The 25566-nt window shown below is 34.5% G+C and overlaps 1 protein-coding gene across 1 annotated transcript; it reads right to left on the bottom strand.

The window, feature by feature from the left end:
- Positions 1 to 1290: 1290 nt before the first annotated feature.
- LOC134246754 (protein crumbs homolog 1-like) lies at positions 1291 to 17233 on the bottom strand (the record flags this gene model as incomplete). Its single annotated transcript, XM_062729117.1, has 4 exons — positions 17149 to 17233; positions 7177 to 7380; positions 5697 to 5960; positions 1291 to 1578 (listed from the first exon to the last, which is right to left on the bottom strand). Coding segments are annotated over exons 1-4 (814 nt in total), but the record flags the coding sequence as incomplete, so codon positions are not given.
- Between the last annotated feature and the right edge of the window lie 8333 nt (positions 17234 to 25566).

Below are 25566 nucleotides of genomic sequence, written 5' to 3'. Positions count from 1 at the left end.
TTTTTGTAGATTCATATAACAAAGTGATCGACCCCCGTCTGAAAGACGCGCGGGAACGTGATTTATAGAGAAAGGGGGAGGGGGTAATTTTTCGCTATTAAATCAAAACTGGTCGTACAAAAATTATACAAAAAATTATGAAGATTATTTTTACTACCAGCTACCTAAAGAAAGTTTTTTACCAAAATTAAACGACAGGTTTTTTTCACAAAAAAAATTTGAATTTAAAAAATACGCAATTTTCAAGGCTTAGATAATTCATAGTTTTCCAGTTTAAGGTCTTTAAAAATTGTTTTGATGATACGTATATCAAAAAGATGACTATGTTTTTGAGTTAAATGGTTAAAGGAATAAGCCAATGAAATTTGACATTAATATCTAACCTGGCTTTTTTGAAAATCAAGGTTTATGTCGTTCATTGATTAAAAATGTTCTCTCCTTATAAACAACTAAAGGGGGGTAACTTTTGGAAGTTCCTGTCCAAAAACCACTCGAACGATTTTGTCCAAAATGTGCATACATGCAGTAGATATTGTCACGTACTAAATATACAAAAATAACGAAAATTAAACGACAGGAATTTTTTGGGGTACGTGTGTTGTACATCCTTAAATGCATATATATTTTAAAGTCGAGATTCTTATATTTATTACATCCATGGCACCTGCTCCCACACCTCCAATGTTTTTGGAGATCCGTATTTGTTCTGTTCATACTTTGTATAATTTTATGGACTGTTGATCTTGAATACTGTTTGTTATCTCCATATGTTTCATCTGAATATGTTTCCAAGACATTTAAAACATAATTAGGGGACATCAACCCTCTGATAACAGATAGAACTTGCCAAGCCAATAAATAATAATATTACTCACAGTTTACCAAAGTGACACCGTGACGGAAAAACGGGAAAATTGACAAAAGTAGAATGTTTGTATGACACATTCAAATTTTGTGCAGTTCTTAAAGATTTCAAAAAATCCAAAAAAAAAGAATCAACATTAAGGAAGAAAAATAAAAGTTAAAAAGAATCTCTGTATTACACAACACAAAAATATTGTCTTCCTTTTTATTGTACGCATGCGCTGAAAAGTTGCAAAATTTACCATGGTTTATGTCGGATGATACTAGTATTGTACTCAAACAGTTGCGCGAAAATTATTGTTAAATAAATTGACATCGCATTTATTTATCTAAAAGAAGTGCGGATTCAAATAACAAAATCATTTATAGACACATCTGTAATGAAACTGAAATTCAGTTGTAAATGTTTGATATCATTGCACTTACTTTGACACATTTCTCCTGCAAAATTTGCGTTGCATCCTCTGATACAGGTTCCATTTCCATGATCACAAATCTCATTCAAACAGTGACCGCTACATCTCTCGGTACAGTTAACTCCCCAGAATCCAGGCTCACATCCACGATTACAGAATCCGCTATATTTGTCGCAAGATCCCATATAACAATTCGAGGGACAGTTGTATAGACAGGTTTGTCCCCAGTGCCCTCCTCCACACGTGTCACATACACCATTTGAGTAACAGGTATCCCCGAAACAGTCAGTACGACATCCTATAAGACAAAGCATTAAAATAAGGTGTTTATATACTATTAAAACATTAGGGATATTTGACTTACAAGGAAAATGAAATGCAGATCATGAGGTCAGGAAAGAAAAAATGAGAGAAAAATATTGAGAAAACATCTGTCAATTTATTCAAAACCCTGTGTACAGTAAGAAATGACGGATTCTCCAGAATGAGGGTCGACACCAACACAGGGTCATAAGGCATTGTGGAACAGAATCTATAGTGGTTAAAATTCTCTCGGTTGGCCAGACAAGCTCGGGTTCAGTGCGTGAGATAAACGAGACGAATATTTATGAAGGTTATTCATCGTGTTGCAATGCTGCAGTAAGTGTTTGGTTACTGGCAGGAGGACTTCGACGTTCGCGTAGCTATTGTCAAAGCATGTCCCAGACATTCTTTATGGAAGAATGTTCCGGACTGAGTGCGAACCTTTGTAATGAAGTGATATTCTGCTGTTGGAGTAAGATGCTGGACCTATTGCATCAGACATTATCATCTTGAAAAATGAAACAGCGTACATTACGACTTGCAAACGGCACATCTGGGGGGCAAAGACGTTCTCCCGGTAGTACTGCCCTGTGACACATCCAGCAACAACATATTCAAGTCTCTTGTATCGGCAACAGTGATGCCTTCCACACCATTACAGATGCACTCCCGTACTAACTATGTCTAATAACTTTAATGTCATAAAAACGTTCGTTACGTCAGTACAAAACCCTAAGGCGTCTGTCCAAAAATTCCACAGTGAACCTCGATTTATTTAAAAACATTACATGGTTCTATTATCGCAGTGTTGATGGTGACGACACCATTGTAGACTGGTCATATCCTGACGATCCCTCATAACATAGAATGACACGAAACATCGGGTTTGTATAAGTTGTATAAGTGAAATCTATGCAGTCGATTCCTGATGGTCTGACCACTCACTAGTAAATCAGTGTTCATTTGAAGATGAGACCTTATCTGCTTTGTTGTTACCAGTCCATTTCTAAAAGCAATAGTGCAGATAAATTTGTCCTATGCCTGCGTTGTTGCCCTTGGTCGACCACATCCTGTATTTGACGGCGCATAGTCTCGGTTTTATTGACGACTTCAACAACTGTTTATCTCATTCTTTCTCTTCAGAATCTTTTTTTAGAATGGCTTTAACTTTTAAATTCAGAAGCATGCACATTTATGGCACAATACCCTTGATCATCAGTAGCATCCCGTGCAGATCGTGAGAGTGTGACTCTCCGAATTTGAAGGGCTGGATGATATGCCATTTATGACGTGTTTATTGCTACATAAACTCTCCATCAGTATCCCCATTGTCCTCTTATTCTTCAATTATATAACAGTATAAATTAATGCAATATTGAAAATTTGAACTTTGTTTATGGTTTAAAATGTTATATGTCATGAATATGATTTTAAGGTATAGTTGTTTTTTATTTCAATGTTTAGGAAGCCAAAAATGTATTTTGTACACAAACTTCAAGGTACCCCGATCCTCAGCCAAGAAGGATAACTCTTTAATTTGTATTTCGATTCGAAAAGTATCAAAATTAATCTTGCAAATTAAATTTTTTCATACACCAATTTTCATTTTATACCTCTCAATGAACTTCAAAGTTCTTCAGAGTTCTCAAAAAGGTCATATTAAAAGTAGAAAATTTTACTTCATGAAAGTATTTTAATTAATACATATTTAAAGAAAATGAGGTTCTTATAATCTAACCGTAGATAACAATGTTAATTAACATGATATAAAATTAGAAGTGATTTATAGTGTTTTGCAATGATAGGAAAATCTAAATACGCTATGGTTGTAAAATGATGGAAGTAATTAAAGAAACTAAAGTACCTAATATGCGCTAAAATTCTGCAATTTCTTCAAAGGTCTGGATTCATTTCCTTTTTTTCTAATATATATTTGTTGATCAAATTTTAATTTAAAAATGCATAGCAAGACTAGTACTAATGTTTTTTTTGGCATTTCTTTAAAAAAAATATCTGAGATTTACTAATTTTCCCTAAATTTAAGAATTTACTTTAAAGATGAAGTTTGAAGAATTACCGTGGGTAAAAACACATTTGTATGAGCTTTTTCAATTAGTCAATGCCTGATTTCAGAACCCAAGGATTGGAGCACCTTAAGAATAAACTTTCAGAATGTGAGGTGAGGACCCATTCACACGGGGAAGAAATATCGGTATATTATGATATTAGAAGAATGATTTATTTTTCCTACTTTGGTATATGTATGTTTATGCTATTTCATAGACCAAAAAATAAGTCTTTGTAATTTTTTGGAAATTGTGGAGATCTTACCTAAGGTACGAGGGCTGTTCAAAAAATAATGTCCTGAACGGTATGACATACAATACAGAAATCATATGACATTAAGCTTGACTTTTTCGCATCATTGAATCTTTACTGAATTTAATTTAATTTATAACAAATAGTTTCACTGTGAGAAGCTGGAAAAACAAGGGCTATTCGAGACACTGCATTAAAATGAATGGTAAAGAATCAGTAAACTATATATAGAGTGAAATTAAACGCTTTATTAAAGTTGCTGTTAAACTCGTTCAGAATCCGAAAGAAATATTCACTGAAATATGTAAAATTTACGGCAACCAATGTCTGTTTTACAGACAAATAAGCAGGTGGATTTCAATGATGAAAATTATATAATGGGCATCAAAAATGGGCCGTGTCCTGGCCAACAATAAAATATTACAACTAATGTTTTATTTGCCAAATTTCAACAAATAATCACTGAAGATCTATGATTGACTTTAATTAAGACAAATCGCGAATTTGAATGACATCATATCGGTAGTAGTTAACACTTTTTAAAGAAACGTTTGACAGTAAAAAAGCTTAGTACTCAAAGGTCACCATATGTTTTGAAAAATGAGTGAAAACGACAGCGTTAAAGAATATCTAAACAGTTATTTTAAAATATAAGTAATTGAAGTTATTAACGTTTGTTTGAAATTCAAACAGATAGTGAAATTTGAATTTATTGCTTAAAACTCTCAAAACGAAATTTACAATAAGGTGTACTTGACAAAAACAGCAAAGGTATGAGAAAAGCAAGGAATTGCAAGAGCACAAAGACAGATTTATATGCAATTTTCTTAATTTTAGTGGTCTTGATGTTCAAATTCGTATTCGGGGAGGCAATTTAATTTCTGGAGGTGTCTGGAAAGCAATTTTTTTGCAAAAATATCAAAAGCTTAATTAGAGGAAGGAAACAGAATCAGGAATCCACTACATTAAATGTCTTTATGACAGTGTCCAAACCCGCACGCCCTGAATATTAAAGAGGTTTTTGGGATAAACAGAAATTTTTTTTTTTTTCAAATTAACAATATTCGCCAGATCTTTTGCCTTTTGACTTGTTTCATTTTCCAAACTTGAAAAAAAAACACCTTCCAGAAGGAAGAAACGAGTCGAGGAAATCATAAGATCTGCCATCTTCCAGTATACTAAGGGTCATACCCCAAAATGAGTACTAAAACAATAAGAAATTGGATTAAAAAATATGGACATGTGTTATAATTAATAGAGAATATTAAGTTAAATCATTAAGACTAAATCATTGAAAAACGTCTTTTGCTTCTTTCCGAGCACCGAGGACATTTTTATTGAACAGCCCTCGTATTCTTTAATTTAGATGAGAAATCAACATAAATTTTCTTATTCATAAATGAGATTTAACTCTACACCTTCAAATTTGGCACACCAATTTGGGCATTTTGCTTGCTTTGTTTGTCCATTTTCTTTGCCAAAAACAGTAATATTTTTGTGCCCTAATTCCTTAACATATTCTGGTTCGATTTTCTGCACAATTAACCAATAAATAATAAATGCTGAGTCTTTTCATCATCAGTTTCAAAAGTAAACTTTGCGAGAACGTGTAACAAACTGGGCATCTGATCCCACCTTTGGAATATATATATATATATATATATATATATATATATATATATATATATATATATATATATATATATATATATATATATATATATATATGATTTTTTTTAAATGAGTTTTTTTTTCATTATGCCATTTTTTTCTTCAAGCATTTTATGATCTTACCAAAAATATCTATTTCACATATTTCTAGGATAGACCCATTCTCCAGTGGGGGATTTTCGAGAGCATTATATGTGGTTTCTAGGATGACATAACGTGATGTCTGTCTACAAGGAATGTCAATCACAGCAGGGGGCGTGGCTGGGTATGTAGTGTTGTCCTTGTAGCATCGCACCCTCTGTGGTGTTAATGTGGTGGAGACAGCTGCTGATGTGTTTGATACATCCAAGTAAAACTGACGAAATCGGTATGGTTTCCAGTTAATTTCTAAGAAGATGTATACAAAATAGACATTATACCATTTGATATATCGGTCCCTTTAACATGTTTAATCCATACAATTAAAATAATCAACTGAGGGAACGACATAAACTTCTTAAATTATCCTCGTCAATTTGTTTCATTATTTTTATATTTTCCTTGGAATGTGTTCAAAACAGTAAAAAAAACCCAGACATTTATTTATTATAAAATCATTATGGATTCGTTGCCAGAAGTTAATAAAATACTTATTTACTAATACATGCTATACGAGGTCATTCAAAAATATATAGACTTCTAAAATTTAGTTATTCAGTTGTATATAGCACACTATAATTCAAACGTTCAAATTGAATTCACTCTCAGGTAGTTCTCTTAATTGCTTAATTAAATGTGTATAATTGTAACGGATTTATAAACCTTAAAAAGAAAGTTACGCTGTTCTCAGAAATTAAGTTTTTTAAACTTTCACAACGTTGTTTTCGACTTTATCATATTGCTGAATTCTTCTTGATGACGGAACATGTTGGTTTTTATATTAAACAACCCAACTTCTATTTAATCATATGATTTATAAATGGAGAAAACAAAAAGTAATCAAGCTTTAAAATCAATTTAAACAATACCAATCTAGAGCGGAGTAAATACGGACCTCTAAAATCATAGGATCACTAGCCATGAAGGAGTAAACATCTGTCGATCGGTAATACACGTCCAATAATTCATTATAAATGTACATTTCAATATATTCGTATGTTGATTTTAATTTTAGTCAAATATGATGAAAAGCGACGTTGTCAACGAATTTTAAAAAAGTCAGTATATCTATTTTCATAGAGATTTTAACATGTTTAAACAGTTAGTTTTGTAAGTTTCATGGAATTCAATGTCAATAAATTTTCAATAAAAGTATAGAGAACGAATGAATTTTTTGCATACAATATCAACAATGATTATATAAAAAAAAAGACACGTTTATTTCTTAGAACGTTCGTGATATAATGTTGATAGGCATTTTTAAGTGAAATGTTTGAATGGCTACATTGAAAGTGGATGTGTGTAGATTTATGCAATCTAGAGTTCTTAAAAGAGGTCATTAAAATCATGTAAAAAGTTACATCTCAGAGAAATTAAATTTCAAAATTAAATCATGATTAATTACATAATTAGATCATAATCATCATTGGAGCGTTGGTCATAATAGATTTATCTATATACGTACCATTCCTGTAATAAATTGTCACAGAGTTTACTCTGAAGGGTCTCCTCAGGTCAACCTGAATCCACGCTATTGTTCTGTTAGCCGCAGTGTGTGAGCACTCTAAAAATGTCTGAATGTAATTCCTATCAACAGCTTTTGTTGCAGAAAGACGTCCTCTGTCGGAACTTTGTGATGCAATTATACCTGGTTTTCTGCACAAGTTTTCTAAAAATGGATATATTGGTGTAAAAATAAATGTCACACAATATAAATGTAGTTCATTGTGGACTTTTGCGGAGACGATGACTTTTACTGTTGACACTTGGCTTCGCCATTTAAACATGTAATGTATGGAGGTACAGAATTGATCATAGATAAAAAAAACTTTCTAGTGGTCATAGGTATGGTGTTAGGGGCATTAGTATGTGAACGGGGCGGTATTTGAGGGTCATATTCTTCATGGGCAACTAAGGCCGTTGGCCTGCTGTTCAATCCATGTTCATTGTATACTTCTTTGTATATTATGAATAAAATACTTCTTAAACTAAATTAACTATTAAACATATGTGCTGCATTTCAGCCCGCTATTTTCGTGTAATTAAATGCTGAATTTAATACTTTTATTGGTCAAGAGCTTCCGTATATTGTCCAAGTGTAAAAGTAAGCTGTCGACTGTAAAAGTCGGTGCTCTTCGCAAAAGTCAGGTAATAAGCATATTCATGAAATTAAATTGAAATGTAAAAACACTACAGCTGTTTTCAAACTTAGTAGCAAAACTTCGCTTCTAAAGGTCGAATAACCACAGAAAAGTGAACATTTATTCCTCATTCCCGCCTTCATTTTCCGCATTAATAATTTGGCACATTTTCAGAGTATTCCTCATAGTAATTGATCAGATTGATTAATAATACTATAACCATGGGGTGATATATCAATATTCGTTAATTAGATCTCTTAATTTAATAGGTGTAAAATTATTTTTAATGAAAATAAATTTTTAAATGTAACCGAGTCGAATTTCCTCTGTGAAGAACTATAAAATTATAGTAATTTATGAATTGATATGAATTAAATTTGCACCAGATACAATTAACAATAATGCCTTTTTTCATATTTAAAAAAAAATTGTTCTGCATATAAATGGCGAAACAAAACTATCGTTTGCAGTCCTTTTGTAGTCATTGTTAGATGAATACATGTATGTACATGCTAATGTTCTAGATTTTGTGACAGTAATGCTGACTAACGCATTCTACATTAAACATCAAGAGAGTAAGAGGCATTTTGTGCCCATTAACAGCTTGCCATTAAGCTTAAAGTTTTCTGTTTTAACTTGCAATAAATCAAACATTGCTCCTTGTAGTCAACTTTGTAAATCTAGGAAAATGTACAGTAATTATCCAGGGATATAAAGACAGTTAAAATATCAATTAAAGAGGCGAAAGGGCTATATCGGTCACCTGCGTATAATACAACGTTAACGCTGAAAAGGATACCAAAATTAACTGATAGATGAAGTAATGTTGCACACGAATTTCAAGAATCTGGTAAAAAAATATCAGTGCTTATTGTAACGAGCTAGACCCGAGTGATCTCCATGGAATCATACTTGGTTTTCCCAAGTTTTACAGGGATGATAATGAATGTAAAATATGCAAATACTATAGACACTTGCCTATAACGTAAGGTATTCAATATATTCAGATATGTTTTGTCACTTGCTTAGTGCTACACTTAAGTACACACAGACTTGGGTATAAAACTTGGCTATTTCCCTCTCTCACGTATTACAATAAGTCTCATTGCTCTTTGTGATTCTTTGTTCAATTTGATAAAATATAAAACAACTGTTTCCAGTGTCCAGGCCACCATGACTATATCATAACAAAAATTGCAGTAAAAATAAGAAGATAACATATGTAATGGATTTGCATTAGTTGGCTCAGCGAAGATTAGCTTAGCAGAGATAACACGTGCGGGCGAGAACAGATGAAAGCAATTAAAGAGACGAACCAATAAAAGTTGAACTTTAACCAGGACGGTTCTAAGAAATGAATCATTGGAATGCAGTTTTTCTTTTTTATCAGAAGATGTATTTGGTTAGGAGGAAGGAGCGTCCAATAACATTTGAGTGACCAGGGGTCAGTTGTACGAATAAATTAAATACACCAAGTGAAATTAAAAGATTTTGCAAGAGACAGGAAGTAATTTTTAAAACGCATTAGTAAACTAAGAGTGTTGAAGGATAGAGAAATGATAGTTAAAAATTCAAATTTGGAGTTAAAGTAATTAATGGAAATTTTGAAGGCGATCCGAATATGGAGATGAAAAACGGAGTAAGAGTTGAGGTATAAAATGAGCGGACGACGGACATACGCCAGGCAGAGCTGGATTGTGTCTGTCTCTGCTTCATTTTATACAGGTAAGATTATTTGGTAGACTTGCGCGATTTTGTAAAATTATTAAGTTTTCAGATTGTTTATTTTATTTTCAGGTCTAAATAGTTTACATTGTAACACAATAATATTTATCATAATGTTTAGTATTGTGTGTAAAATTATTTATTGTAATTATAAAATAAACGGATTGTTTCTTTAAATAAAGACAAGAGCTGGATTGTGTCTGTCTCTGTTTCATTTTATACAGTTCTGGTCAGGGAAGGTCCTCAGGGCAAAAGGAATTGCATATCGCAACATCAAAGAAAGATCTAATATAATACAAAAGCGAAATTGAATTATTCCACTTGGTGTGTCCTCTCACTAAAGGTATCACACCGGTAATTGACCAATCAAAATGAACTTAGTCAAATGTAGGTCCATATATATAAAATATTTTTTCTTTCCTTTTGAGACGTTTTTCTATTTTCTTCCATGCCATTTTTACAACTTTGGTACCTGTGCCTAGTAAATTTTATGTACTTTGTGAATAAATAAAGGTTTTTGACAGGAACTATTTTTTTCATGGCATAGGAGGCTACTTCCTGTAGTGCACTCGAGGTGTTTATAAACACAGTGAAAACACGTGGATTTGAGGGTAGCCGTGTTTGCAGATGGAAAAAGTCCGAAAATGCCGTGTGGGTACCCTGTTTTTTGGTGTCAGCTAATGTGACAGGTAATGTTTAACACCTTTTGCTAAATATTTTTTCATGTAAACAAATACCCGATTTTTAACGATTTTTTATTCTATATAGAATTATATAGTGAAAACAATTACCGGTGTGATACCTTGAAGGTGATTATGAAAAATCATTTTAATCCTTATTAAAGACATTTTTCATTTTTAAAAGGCATATTTCAACAAAATATGTGATTTTATTAACTTTTTGTTTGAAAACACTCAATTTTAAAATTAGAATTAGAATTTACATTTTTTTTTCCACAGATTTCTGTGTAAAAATTAATAATAGGTTATTTTTTACACTCAACACTTTAAAATATGACTAAAAAGGTAGCATTATGCATCTAAAATGTGGAGAGAAGTCAGAGAATATTGTTTTTTCATTTTATATGACTTAACATTATTTGCACCAGCTGACCGCAGTCAATAATAGTGTCTACAGACTTTGCGGTAAAGGGTGTTAAAGCTGATTTTTCAAGAATAGACTAATTCTAGGTTTGCGAATGAATTTTCAGCACAAGCGACAACTGCGATAAAATGTAAACAAGTAAAATATGTTCTCACAGAATGATAATTTCTACAGACACATGATTTATTTTAATTTATTCACACCTCCAGTGATACATATATTACTGCATTGGAAGAATAGAAATAATGAAATGAGTCAGATCTGTCTAATAAACCTTATGCATAAGCTACAGAATTAAAATTCATCAAGAATTCTTCACAGGAAGGAAGGTAACATTAAAACCAAAAAATCTTGAAATACTGTCAGGATCTGCATGATAATACCTATTCTGAGTTCTAACCATGCATCATATACATGTAGTGCAGAATGTCACTTGGTATGGCATGCCTCTTGTGGTTCTCAGGACTTCATTCATGCTTTCGCAGCTGACATTCATGTTTTTTTTCAGTTTGTCGGAGACTGTTTTTTGTTATATTTTCATTTATATGTAGATGTTGACTGTCATTTTTGAATTAATTCTCAATCAGTGATGCTTATATGAGCATGATCTATTAAGTATATCAATGTACTGAAATATTAATAAATTGCAAATTTAACTGATGAAAAAATTTGGCATATTTACATAATTAAAATATCAGAATAACTATAATTCAGCTAATAAGGTGCACCTTTCTTCTCAGATTACTTCCTATAAATTTGATCAGCAGTTTTTGTACACCCACCCACCTCAAAGAATCATGGAGGATGTCCTGAATCTGGTCTCTGTGATGTATTTTGTCACATAGAAAAGTGTTCAAACTCATAAAAATGTTTAATATTTATATTTTAAAATTTAAATGTTTATTTTTTATTGTAAATTTGTTGAAACAAAAAGATATAATCTAGCATAAATCATGGAAATTCATTAAACACCTTTGGAATTCCTGAGTAAATCCATGAAAAGAGAATAATTATGCATGTTAAACTGAAATTTCATGGCTAATTTGTGTCTTAAGAGAAAGCCAGTTACATAAATCACAACAATAAATTACATCTGAATTGTTGTCTCCAGTTTCTTATCATCAAAGCCAGTTTAATGGAGTGTGGGAGCTGTGAAGAACCTCCCTAGATGCTGATATGATTTTGACTGCCCTGAGTTACAACACAGCATTTAGATAAACTTCTGCACAGCAGCTTGTAGACAAATACCTAGGCTTTATTTGGAACATAAATTGACCAGATACAGTTTTCATTATCAACCCAGTATTTAACAATTTCTGTATTTTTGTTCATTCCTTTAAGGGGAAAATGCAACTTTGTTATGTAATAATTACATAATGGCCTTAGACTTGTAAACTCTTTTCTGTTTGTGATGAAGAACAAAGCATATACTCTCCACAGATAAAAAATTGGTTGCTAAGCTTATTCTTTTAATGATGAAATTCTGCTTCAAAAGATGCACAAAAAACTGCTTCTAGAGTGCTCTGTGTGTTATTCTTGACTGCTCTGGAGTAAGGGAGATAAATGCTTCATATCTTCAGAAATAAGGGGATTTAGATCACCAGACTTAAGGATGTTGGGGACAATTATTTAAGGAATCTCAGGTGCAAAAATGGAAAAAATCGAACACCTCCAAAGGTCCTTCAAATAAAAACGATCCCGGGTGTAAATGAACAAACTTATGATCGGCCAAACGTCATTTGGGACTCTGCCTCCTCAAACTTTGATGGTTGAGGTGTGATATACAGTTATCATAGGCGGGAGTCCTCAATGAGGTTGACCCGGTTATAATAACTATTTTACCAGTGGCAATAACTTAGATCAATACAGTGTACACTATGTTTATTTATAACTTGCTGAATGCATAATCTTTATGGCAATCTTTTATATTGCATTCCTGCCAAGAATCTGACTTGAGCACGCTTTGCCCTTTTTAACCAAGCATTAATTTTATTTTGTTTCTTTATATAAAACATTCTTTCTTGTATTCCCATTCAATCGAATATCCTGTTAATTAAACTACATGTGTATACAGTGAAAACTGTCTAATCTGACATAAGCTTGGGGATGAATTTTATGTAGGATTAGCCAGGGTGTCAGATAAGACAGCGTACCAATGCATGGAAAGTAATAAAATGGGAACAAAAGGATGACTGCACTTAACGCTATGTTTTGGATCTTTTCGGTCGCTTCTCACCCCTACTAATGTGTTCGGAACCTTTTATTTTTCGGTGTTCTGCAAATTAAAAAACCCGGTGAGTTCAGAGTAGCTCTGACAGTGACTTTGGTGAGAGTTAGCGAGACTTCAGCGAGATAGGGTAAATTATTTACGGAAATGTGGCTAGGAAGTGACTAGCACGTGGAGACATGGAAAACAGAAAAGTTATGTTGCGTTTTAGTTTTCACAACCTTATAATAGCTTTCTGAGGAAATGTAATTCAATCGATCTTTTTTGAATTCATTTAAGTTTAAATTATATGTATCTCTTTGATACAATTTTCTGCTGTCATGAATTAAAATTTCTTTTTGGACAAATATTTTGCATGGGAACCGGGACTATATTTTTTGGCGTCAGATTAGCAAATGAGGCACCAATGTGACTTTAACTGACAAATCAGATGAATGAGAATTGCATTATGGGTTACTTTACGAATACTACAGGAATTTTACGTTTGATAAATTCCTTTATTGTACTATCGGGGAATACGATTGTCAGGTGGATTCCCTGACTAACACACGTGATCACGAGTATAGTTATGTAAAAATGTTTTGTCCATTTAAATGCAGAGGAGAAGCTGCTCGTTTTCCTTACCCTTGAAGTGCTAGTATTCTGAACTTGACACTAACTACGTATACATTTTATTAAACATATTTATCTCTACTTAACAACAACTTCAAAATGCCCGAGATATTTTCCATAGTTTCTAATGTTTGCATTTTGTTTATTAGAACATTTTTTTATTTTGCACTCCATTGACATGATCATAGATTGACCTGAACCACGTGCTCGAAGTAACATGTAAACATGCACCGGTATTTGGCGTTAACGTACTCAATCAACAATTGGTCAGTTGCCCGTGGTAAGATCCTCTGTGCGCATTAATAACAATAGCCATATAAGGCAAATAAAGGTTTGTCAGTATAAACTGTTAAACAGGTCGAGACCACTACCTTATATGGAAGGCAATTTTCAACACGTGAGGATATCTTCGTCACACCCATTCGCCAATCAAGTGAATGAGTCCGAAAGCATGACACTCTACTACGTGTTTACGATTTAACGGCGAAACGTTGTTTTCGTCGGTTTCTGCATAATATTCAATTCGTCACCGGAAAAACCGTAGAGCTTCTTTGTCACTTTTTAAGTCCGAAATTGAAAGATTACATTCCCAAGACATTGCTCCATGCTCACATTTAATATTGGAGTTGTTTTATATAAGTAATAGTTGCTTCAAAAGTTCGAATAATGTGCAAACGCTTTGATGTTTGGATGTACATTAAAATCTTTTTTATAATATTTAGGGGTTAAATAATAAAAGCGAAACTTGTACTGCTGTCTAAAACTATGTACACGTATATCACGTGAAAAAAACTCAATGCTTTATCGACACGATAGCACCTACAAGTACGTCTCTTCGAACAATAGTTTAGGCCGATGTATTATAAGTTGATGTAAGGCTTCATAAAGTAAATTTTGTAAATGTGAGCATAGAAATGAAAGATTATACATCATTTTATATATTTCTTCCATAAATCTCAAAAAAGAATTGAAAATAAGTTTCCAAGGGACAATTCAAGTTGACCTTTATTTTCAATACAGCTGAGTACTTGTAGTAGCCCACAATGCATTGCGACTCATTCATCAGTGGGTAAAGTAAACAGATAGCTAATTTACATGCAAATTTATCCTGACGTCAGAAAATCTAGTGGTCTCGACGGGCGACTTCGATTCATACCCGAGTATTAACTCTTGGTTGACGTCACATGACCGGATGTTTACACAAACATGTTGTTTTCAAGCGAACTCATATGAGTTTGAAGGGTAGCGAAAATAAAATAAATTTCCTCTATGGGTTTTAAAAGGCGGTCGAATAGGTCCATTTTGACATCATCTGTTGAGTTATTTTTTTCTATAGCTTTTGCTGCGGTTGAAATGTTTTTCTTTTTCAGCTCTGAACTTTTTTGGTTTCGAATTTGAATTTATATCTCTGCTGTTATCGGGCAGTAAGCCTGAAAAATCTAATCAAATAAACATAGTTACATGTATTCATATAAATTATAAAGCGTTCATATAGAAAGTGCGTTTCGAAATTTGCTTTTAAGGATAAGCAATGCTAAATATAATATTTAGTAAAAAAAATAATTCCTATGTTCGGGTTTTTCTTTCGACGACGCCATATCGAAACTCTAGCAATCCTACTGTATGGCTGGGTTAGCTTGGGTAGAGTTCATAAGGTCATATGACGTATTTTGAGTAGTAACTATGGTCGTTCGATTGAAACTCAATAACTCGAGTACGTACTCGGGTACGAATCGAAGTCGCCCGACCTGTTTAACGTGTTCGAACACAGTGTCCTATTTAGCTGAAAACATGCTACTACCTATAAGTCAAGTGACGGAATTTCGTATTCACAAAATTACCTTAGGAAATATATCACGTGGTGAATTATGATATTCAACGCGTCACGGCCCTTGGTTACAATAGAGAGAAGAATATAAGAAGATGCATTTTTTCTTTTAAACCATGTGCGCATGTTTGTCTATTAATCTCCTTTCAATACAACATTACTAATGCAAATATACAATTACTGTTTAAAGGTAAACAATAGACAAACATGTGCTACTATGTATAAAGTCAGTAAAAAAGTGGGCGTCTTCATTATCGTACGGAGATTGAAGAACTTATGAAGACCCCCGATTATGATGAATCAGATTCATACATCGTAGATACATACTTTTATTTAATGTAATTAAGTAAAGTTGTATTTTAGATATTGATCATTCCTGCAATTAAAAGAAAAATGTTTGTTTTTTAATTTTATTTTGACGCAAATTTCGCATATCCTTAAGTGCAGTCATCCTTTATTGTCGGAATTCACAGTGAGGCGAATTACACAGGTGTCGGATTAAACAGGGACAGAGGAGAACATTTTCAAATTATAAATGCATTTTTGTTTATAATAGAGCCTCACCAAAGCGCAAAAAAACCAAGGGCCATGAAATTCACAATTTTGGAAGAGGCACCCTTTCTCATCATAGCTAGATATAGTTTCTTTAATTAATACTAATTCAAGGGATAGAAAAGATTTTCAAAGCATTAATCTAATTTCAGTAAAATTATCATAATTTAGCCCCCTCTCACAGGGAATCCCTGACCCAGGGGCCATGAAATTCAAAATTTTGGAAGAGGCTCTTAATTCATAAGCTTAATACCAAGGAACAGAGGAAAAGATTCTCAAAGAATTAATGCATTTTTACTATATAAACAAATAAGCCCCACCCTAACACCAGTACCCCTGACCCGGGGCCATGAAATTTACAATTTTGCATAGGAGACCCTCGATAAATATAACTATACATTAAGTTGTTTCTTTGATACCTAGGAGCAGAGATGATTTTCAAAGAAATGATGCATTTCACAATATAAGCTATTGGCCCCGCCCTATACTAAAACCCCTGACCTTTTGGCCACGAATTTCACGATTTTCGTAGAAGACTCAATGCTTATTACAATTATGCCAGCAGTTTGACTGCTTGATGTCCATGAAAAATGAGAATATTTTTAAAGGTTGCATTCATTTAAGTGTATTCCCCACCCGTCAGGCCATAGGGGGCAGGGACCACGAAATTCACAATTTTTGTTTCCCTTTACCCATAGATACTTTTTGCCAAATTTGTTTGAAATTGGTTCAGTGGTTTCAGAGAAGAAGCTAAAAATGTTCAAAAGATCACGATCGATGAATGACGTACGACGAACGACGATGGATGAAAACGAGGTAGCAATAGGTCATCGGAGTGACTCAGGAAACCTGAAAATATACTTACCTTTGATATAAAACAGAAAAATCTAAATACCGTATAGCGGGTTGTTTAACGGGGCTTAATTTTGGCTTATTTTGGCGCTTTGATGGTAGCCCTCTAAAATTTTAATGGCTAAAATAGTCAGTGCTTTTCATATGCAAAGAACTGAAACTCCGTGTCCGTTTAAATAAATGGCGCAAAAATTAATGGCTTTTGAGCAGGTAAAACGCCAAATTTTACACCCGCCAAGAAAACCCTCGGTATTACTTCGTAGAAGCCTATAGATAACTTTCAATTCTAAGCCAAATATATATTTCTCATATAAATATTAATTTCATCTATCATATATGTCGCAATAAAGAATGAAACTGAAAAGACATGTAAAAGAAATAATAAAGTAATCAAACCATAACCGACACTTATTCCAAACAGGAGAAGAAAACATGCCCAAAACTTGGTAGCCATAACGGGAGAGGAAGTAAAATGAACTGTGTATTCGTTTTGTAAAAAGATATAGACCGCAGAAGGATAAAACGTACGCTGAACTAGGACCTGGGGTCCCCCGCAAATAGTTCGTCATTTTGCGTAGTAATAAAACATTCTAGGAACTCTCCAGGCATTAAAGGCACAAAAGTAAATTCATCGATATCATCAATACGGAGACCTCAGGTCACCTTATATATTAATTGAATTTTATATGATAGACAATTTTCTTTGTCTTACTCCAAAATAATCATATTAATAACTTTATAAAGATCAACTTTCTAATATATATATTAGCAGAAACGTGAAAATAATAAAGGGTGACCAGAGGTAACCTAATATTTTAAATCAATAGGGGGACCAAAGATCACCTTACATTGTACATCAGTAGGGGGAACAGAGGCCACCTTATATTTAACATCATTAGGGAGACCAGTTGTCACCTTATATTGTACATCATCAGAGGGATCATAGGCCCCCTTATATTTTAAATCAATAGGGGTCCAAAGGTAATCTTTTATTGCACATAATAGGGGGACCTGGGGATACCTTATATCGTGCATCATTTGGGGGACCAGAGGTCACCCTATAATGTACATCAGTAGGGGGACTACAGGTAACCAAATATTGTACTGTACATAAGTAGAGGGACCAGAGGACACCTTATATTGTAAATCAGTAGGGAGACCAGAGGGCACGTTATATTGTGCATCAGTGGGGGGGGGGGGGAGGAGGACACCTTATACTATACATCAGTAGGGGGACCAGTGGACACCTTATATTGTACATCAATACGGGGACCAGAGGTCACCCGATATTTTACATTAGTACGGGGACTCTTGGTAACCTAATATTGTACTGTACATCAGTAGAGAGACCAGAGGTCACCTTTAATTTTATTGTACATCAGTAGTAAAACCAGAAGTCATCGTATATTGTACATCAGCAGAATGACCAGAGGTCACTTTATATTGTACGGGGACTAGTGGTCACCTAATATTGTACTGTACATCTGTAGCGGGACCAGAGGACACCTTATATTTTACATTAGTAGTAGGACCAGAGGTCATCTTATATTGTACATCAACAGAAGGACCTGAGGTCCTCTCTTGTATATCAGTAGGGGGACCAGAGGACACCTTATACTATACATCTGTAGGGGGACCAGAGGACACCTTATATTGTACATCAGTGGGGGAAAAAGGGTCACCTTTTGTTGTACATCAGTAGGGGGACCAGAGGGCACCTTATTTTGTACATCATTACGGGGACCAGAGGTCACCCGATATTTTACATTAATACGGGGGCTAGTGGTCACCTTATATTGTAGTGTACATCAGTAGAGGGGCCAGAGGTCACCTTATATTGTACATCAGTAGGGGGACCAGAGGACACCTTATATTGTACATCAGTAGGGGGACCAGAGGTAATCTAATATTGTACATCAGTAGGAGAAACAGAGTTCACCTTATATTGAACATCAGTAGGGGGAAGCAGAGGTCACATTATATTTTACATAAGTAGGGGGGAACCAGAGGTCACCTTAGATTAAACATCAGAAGGATGACCAGAAGTTACATATGTAGATCAGCAGGGGTACCTTAGGTCACCTTTTATTGTACATCAGTAGGGGGACCAGAGGTCACCTTATATTTAACATCAGAAGGATGACCAGACGTCATTTTATATTGTACGGGGAATAGTGGTCACCTAATATTGTACTGTATTTCTGTAGCGGGACCAGAGGACACCTTATATTTAACACCAGAAAGGGGACTAGAGGTCACCTTATATTGTACATCAGTAAGGGGATGAGAGGTCGCTTTATATTGATCATCAGCAGTTGTACCAGGGTTCACCTTATATTGTACATCAGTAGGGTAAACAGAGGACACTTTATATTGTACATCAGTACGGGGGACCAGAGGTCACCTTATACTGTACATCAGTAGTGGACATCAGTAGGAGAGCAGAGGTCACATTTAATTCTACATATGTAGGGGGACCAGAGGTCACCTTATATTGTATATCAATTTTTCATGAGTACGGAGACTAGTGGTACCTAATATTTTACTGTACATCAGTAGAGGGATCAGAGGTCACCTTATATTGAACATCAATAAGGGGACCAGAGGACACCTAATATTGTACATCAGTAGTAGGAAAAGAGGTCATCTTATATTGTTCATCAGCAGAAGGACCAGAGGTCAGCTTATATTGTACATAAGTAGGGGGACCAGAGGTCACCTTATATTATACATAAGTAAGGGGACCAGAGGTCACCTTAAATTTAACATCAGTAGGATGACCAGAGGTCACCTTATATTGTACATCAGCAGGGGGACCAAGGGTCACCTTATATTGTACATCAGAAGGGGGACCAGATGTCACCTTATATTGTGCATCGGTAGGGGGACCAGAGGCTACCTTATATTGTTCATCAGTAAAGGGGACCAGAGATCACCTTATATCGAACAACAGAAGGGGGACCAGAGGTCACCTTATATCTAACATCAGAAGGGGGACCAGAGGCCACTTTATATTGTATATCAGCAGGGGGACCAGGGGTCACCTTATATTTAAAATCAGAAGGGGGACCAGAGGTCATCTTATATTGTACATCAGTAGGGGGACCAGAGACCACTTTATATTGTACATCAAAAGGGGGGACCAGGGGTCACCTTATATTTAACACCAGAAGGGGGACTAGAGGTCACTTTATATTGTACATCAGTAAGGGAATGAGAGGTCTCTTCATATTGATCATCAGCAGGGATACCAGGGGTCACCTAATATTGTACATTGGCAGGGGGACCAGAGGTCACCTTACATTGTACATTAAAAGGGGACCAGAGGACATCTTATATTGTACATCAGTAGGGGGGACCTGAGGCCATTTTTTTTATTGTATATCAGTAGGGGGACCAGAGGTCACCTTTAATTGAACATCAGAAGGGGACCAGAGGTCACCTTATATTGCTTATCAGTAAGGTGATCAAAGGACACTTTATATTGTACATCAGTAGGGGGACCAGGGGTCACCTTATATTGTGAATCAGTAAGACCAGAGGCCACCATATATTGTACACCAGTAGGGGGACCAGAGGTCACCTCATATTGTACATCAGTAGGGGACCAGTAAGGGGACCAGAGGTCACCTTATATTATACATCAGTAGGAGGACTAATGGAGTTTTATGAAGAGACTTACTTTTACATTAGACAGCTGACTTTAACATTTTAAGTAATGGAGTAAGTCATTGTTTAAATTGTAAAAGTCAGTAGTCGATTGTCAAAATAAGTCTTTTCATAAAACTCCAGTGGTCACCTCATATTGTACATCAGAAGGGGGACCAGATGTCACCTTGTATTGTACATCAGTAAGGGGATCAGAGGCCACTTTATATTGCACATCAGTAGGGGAACCAAAGGTCACCGTATATTGTACATCAGTAGGGGGACCAGAGGACACCTCATATTGTACATCAGTAGGGGGACCAGAGGACATCTGATATTGTACATCGGTAGGTCACCTTATACAAGGGTCGTTTAATAATGTCTTCGGTGCTCGGAAAGAAACAAAAGTCGCTTTTCAATAATTTAGTTGTAATGATTTAACCTAAAATTATCTTTTCATTAAAATACATGTAAGTAACATTTTTATCCAATTTCTGATTCATTTTTAATTGTTTTTCGTACTCATTTTCTAGTATGAATCTTTGTATACTGTATTATTGCAGATCCTATGATTTCCTGGACTTGTTTCTTCCTTCTGAAAGGCGTTTTCTCAAGTTTGGCAAATGGAACAAGTCAAAAGGCGAAAGATTTGGCGAATATTGTTAACGTGAATGTACATTAACTTTTGTATATCCCCAAGACTCCTTTACTCTTCAGGGCTTTCGGGTTTGGACGCTGTCATGGAAAAAAATCTTCTAATGTGGATTCCTTATTCTCATTAACCTTTTGATTTTTTGCCAAAAAATTGCATTCTAGATTCCTCCAGAAATTAAACTGCATCCCCGAATACGAATTTGAACAAAAAGACCACTAATATTTAAGAAAATTGCCTATACATTTGTAAATCTATCCTTGTGCTCTTGCAATTCTCTGCTCCTCTTAGACCTTTGCTTTTTTTGTCAAGTACATCTTATTGTAAATTTGTTTTGAAGGTTTTAAGCAATAGATTCAAGTTTCATTATCTGTTTGAAATTCAAATAAACGTGGATAACTACAATTACTGATATTTTTAATAATTGTTCATATATTCTTATATGCAGTCGTTTTCACTCATTTTTTTAGGGTTACTTTTGAGTAATAAGCTTTTTTTCTGTCAAACGTTTTTTAAACAGTGTGAACTACTCCCGAAATGATGTATATTTTGAAAGAGGGCGTATAAGGCTTGTACAATCCTCCGCTCTGAGACAAATGTTTTCCAATTTTCAAAGAAGCTATTTTAATATTTTTCTAAAATCATGTTCTCAGTAATGTCATCTTCAAAATATTTTATCATTTTATTTTTCTGAACGATTTATCATTTGATAATATTTATTTCAAAGTTGACAGTTAAGGAAATTTAGTAGAAAATGGGTTTAATAGAGCTATAAAAGACGAATTTTGAACATGAATGGGTCAAATCTCCATTCTTCGTGAACGCTGAAATGATGGAAATGTTACAAACACGTCCATTTAAATCATACTGAAAGACGTCAAAAGTGCATATACTTCGTAGCGTACCGGTAGTGGTTAAAGCGGTTGGTCTTGGACTAAACCTGAGCTATGAGGAGAGTTCGAATCATACATGAAGCTTTTTCTTTTTCTTTTTTTTTTTTGTTTTCAAATGTCATAAAAACATGAATAAAAAATAAATTATTCATAAATTATTAAAGCAATGAAATAAAGAATTTGATATGTAAAAGATGATATAAACCATAAAATTTTGAAAAAAATACTACTTTTCGAATTGAGAAATATGTTTTTTCAGAGCGCGGAATTGTCCTTGCCTTGTACGCCTCCATTCTCTGCTATGTGTCGTATAGTCAATCATACACCATCAGTGATTATTTGTTGAAATTTGGCAAACAGTACATTATTTGTTTAATTTTTGTTTGCAAGTACGGTATTCATTTTTGATGCCCATTATATACATTTTATCAGTGAAATCCACCTGCTCAATTGTCTATAAAACAAACATTGATTGCAGTAAATTTTTACATATTTCAGTGAGTATTTCTTTGGGATTCTTAACAAATTTTACAGCAGTTTTAATGGACGGTTTAATTTTACTTTAGTTTACTGATTCTTTACAATTCATTTTTAATGCAGTGTCTCGAATACCCTTGTTTTCCAGCTTCTCACAATTAAACTATGTGATGAAAAGTAGTCACATCAATTGTTATAAATTCAAGCTTAGTATTGTATGTCATACAGTTCAGGACATTATTTATTGAACAGCCCTCGTAATTTGTACATCAGTAGGGGGACAAGAGGTCACATTATATTGTACATCATTAAAAACTAATGATAACACTATTTTGAACGACAATGAAGAAACGTGAAGACACTTTATATTTTACATCAATAAGAAGACCAGAGGTAATCTTATAATATTATATTGTAAGTCAACAGGGAGACCAGAAGACACCTAATATTTTACATAAATATTGAGACCAAAGGACTCCTTATTTGGTCACCTGAATCAACGCATGTGACTTATTGCTATCAGTTTTTTTTCTGGCGTCGTGCGCTGTGCATTGTGCGTTAACATTTGAACATTTTCAGTTTTTCTCTGTAATCCCTCAACCATTTACGACCAATTTTGGCATAAAGCATCTATGGGTGAAAGGGGGATTTTTTAATTCATGGTCCCTGCCCTCCTACCCCTAAGGCAAGAATGTTGGGCGAAATTACTACAATTTGATGAAATCTTTAAAAATCTCCTTTGCTCATGAACATCAAAGCGTCGAACTGTTGGAATAACTATTATAAGCATTGACTCCATACCAAAATTGTGAAATTCATTGTCCCAGGGTCAGGGGCCCTGGGGTTAGGACAGGGCTATAAAATTTATATTAATTTATAATCTCTCTCACTTCGTCTGTCCGAATATAAATCATTTATACTTTTTATTCTGTATTGAAAGAATAATCAACTCATATGTATGGAATGCTGCTCGTCATAACGTTTATTACAAATTTAACACATTTGTATTTATTTCAACACACGTTATTTTTAATCATTAAATAATACTTATATACATACATATATATGTGTGTGTGCCTAATTTACTGGTTTCCATTCCTTACACGTTCTGTACGAGCGGTATAGTAACTTTTTAAGCACGCACCTGCTATTTATATGACCATGTCACGTGACATATAAACCACACAGATCCACCATTCTGTTCACACAGGAAATACCCATAACGATAATATTAATAATTATGAAATGCATTTATTCTTTGAAAATATTTCCCTCTGCCCCTGGATATTAAACAAACTAACTACATGCAAAGTTGTGACGAGGAAGGGTATTCTCTCCAAAGTTTTGAAATTCGTGACCCAAAGGTCAGGGGTTCCGGTGTTACGCTGGGGCTATATAAACTGTAAAGTTTATATTCATTAAAGAGGCTGAGGGGTGGCAGCCATTTTCAGACTATTTTAATCTCCTTTAAAATAAGAGCTCCATATAAAGATATACAAAAATGATCAAATTTTAAAAACTAAAATGTATGAATTTTTTCTTTGCCAAATGATAGTTGACAGCTTATGATACCGTATCTAAAAAAAATAAGTTAAAACTGATGGTTAATTTGTTGTCCCCCAGCCTCCTTAATTCTTAAAAAAAATCTTCCTCTCTGCTCCTGGATATTAATTAAACTAACTACATATAGTTATGATAAGCAAGGGAGTGTCTTCCAGAATTATAAATTTCAAGGCCCCTGGCTCATGGATACCATGTCATTTGTAGACAATACTGTAATTGAATTAATGCTTTGAAATTTGTTCTTTGGTATAAACCAATTTTTTTTTTATGAACAATGGTCCTTTTTTTCAAAATTGTGAAATGTATGACCTCAGGATGAGGGTTTTTGTGGTCAATGAGCACTACTAATTATTGCTAATTATTACCGCTTATTTGAAATGAAAGTTTTAAAGTTTTACAAGATGTTCAAATGACCTATAAGATCCATATAAGATCCATAGGCCTCTTGTCGTGTACTTAAGTGAACGTCTAGCATCTCGTTAAAATCCATTTTATCTGTACCCACTGGTCCGCCCTTGTTTTCCTTTTAGGTGTCTGTTGGTTAAGACGAGTCTAGAATCGTTGTTGCTTTATCTCTCTGTATTCATATAATATTTTTTTATGTCTGATTTCTTTAAAAATGTACAACAAAGGGGACCACTAGTCTCTTATTTATGTACAATAAAAGGTGACCTCTGGTCCCCCTTGTGATGTAAAATATAGAGTGACCTAAGGTCCTCATAATGATCTACAACATACGGTGACCTTTGACCCCCTATTGATGTATAAGGTGACCTCCGTTTCCCCTTATGATGTACAATATAATCTGACGTCTGCTTTTGTACAGTATAAGGTGACCTATGGTCCCCTTTCTGTTGTACAATATAAAGATGACCATAAGTCTCCATAATGAAATAACATATAAGGTGACCTTTGGTCAACTTATTGTTGTACAATATTAGTTTACTTCTGGTCCACCCAGTAACGAACGTTTAAACTGAACCGATGGCTCTGTCTCCCTACTGATGTACAATAAAAGGTGACCTCTGGTCCTCCTACTGTTATCTCCTACTGATGTACAATATAAGGTGTCCTTTCGTCCTCCTAATGTTGTACAATATAAGGTAACCCTGGTCCCCCTACTGATAGATAATATAAGGTGTCCTCTGGTCCCCCTACTCATGTCCCCAACTTATGAACAATATAAGATGTACTCTATTCACCCTGCTGTTGTACAATATAAGAAGTCCTATGGTCCCCCTATTGATGTATAATATAAGGTGTCCTCTGTTCTCCCTACTGATGTACAATATAAGGTGACCCCTGGTCCCCCTACTCATGTACAATATAAGATGTCCCCAGGTCTCCCTACTGGTGTACAATAAAAGATGTCCCCTGGTTCAACAACTGATGTACAATATAAGGTGTCCTCTGGTCCCCCTACTGATGTACAATATAAGGTGCCCTCTGGTCCCCCTACTGATGTAAATAATAAGGTGTCCTCTAGTCCCCCTACTGATGTACAAGATAAGGTGACCCCTAGTCCCCCAACTGATGTATAGTACGATACATGGTGTCCTCTGGTCCCCCTACTGATATACA

The sequence above is a fragment of the Saccostrea cucullata genome, unplaced genomic scaffold (assembly GCF_032062105.1).
Source record: "Saccostrea cucullata isolate Sc308-1 unplaced genomic scaffold, CSIRO_AGI_Scuc_v1 ctg159, whole genome shotgun sequence".
Taxonomy (NCBI): domain Eukaryota; kingdom Metazoa; phylum Mollusca; class Bivalvia; order Ostreida; family Ostreidae; genus Saccostrea; species Saccostrea cuccullata.
The sequence above is the reverse complement of the archived record's forward strand: the minus strand, read 5'-3'. Positions and strand labels throughout refer to the sequence as shown.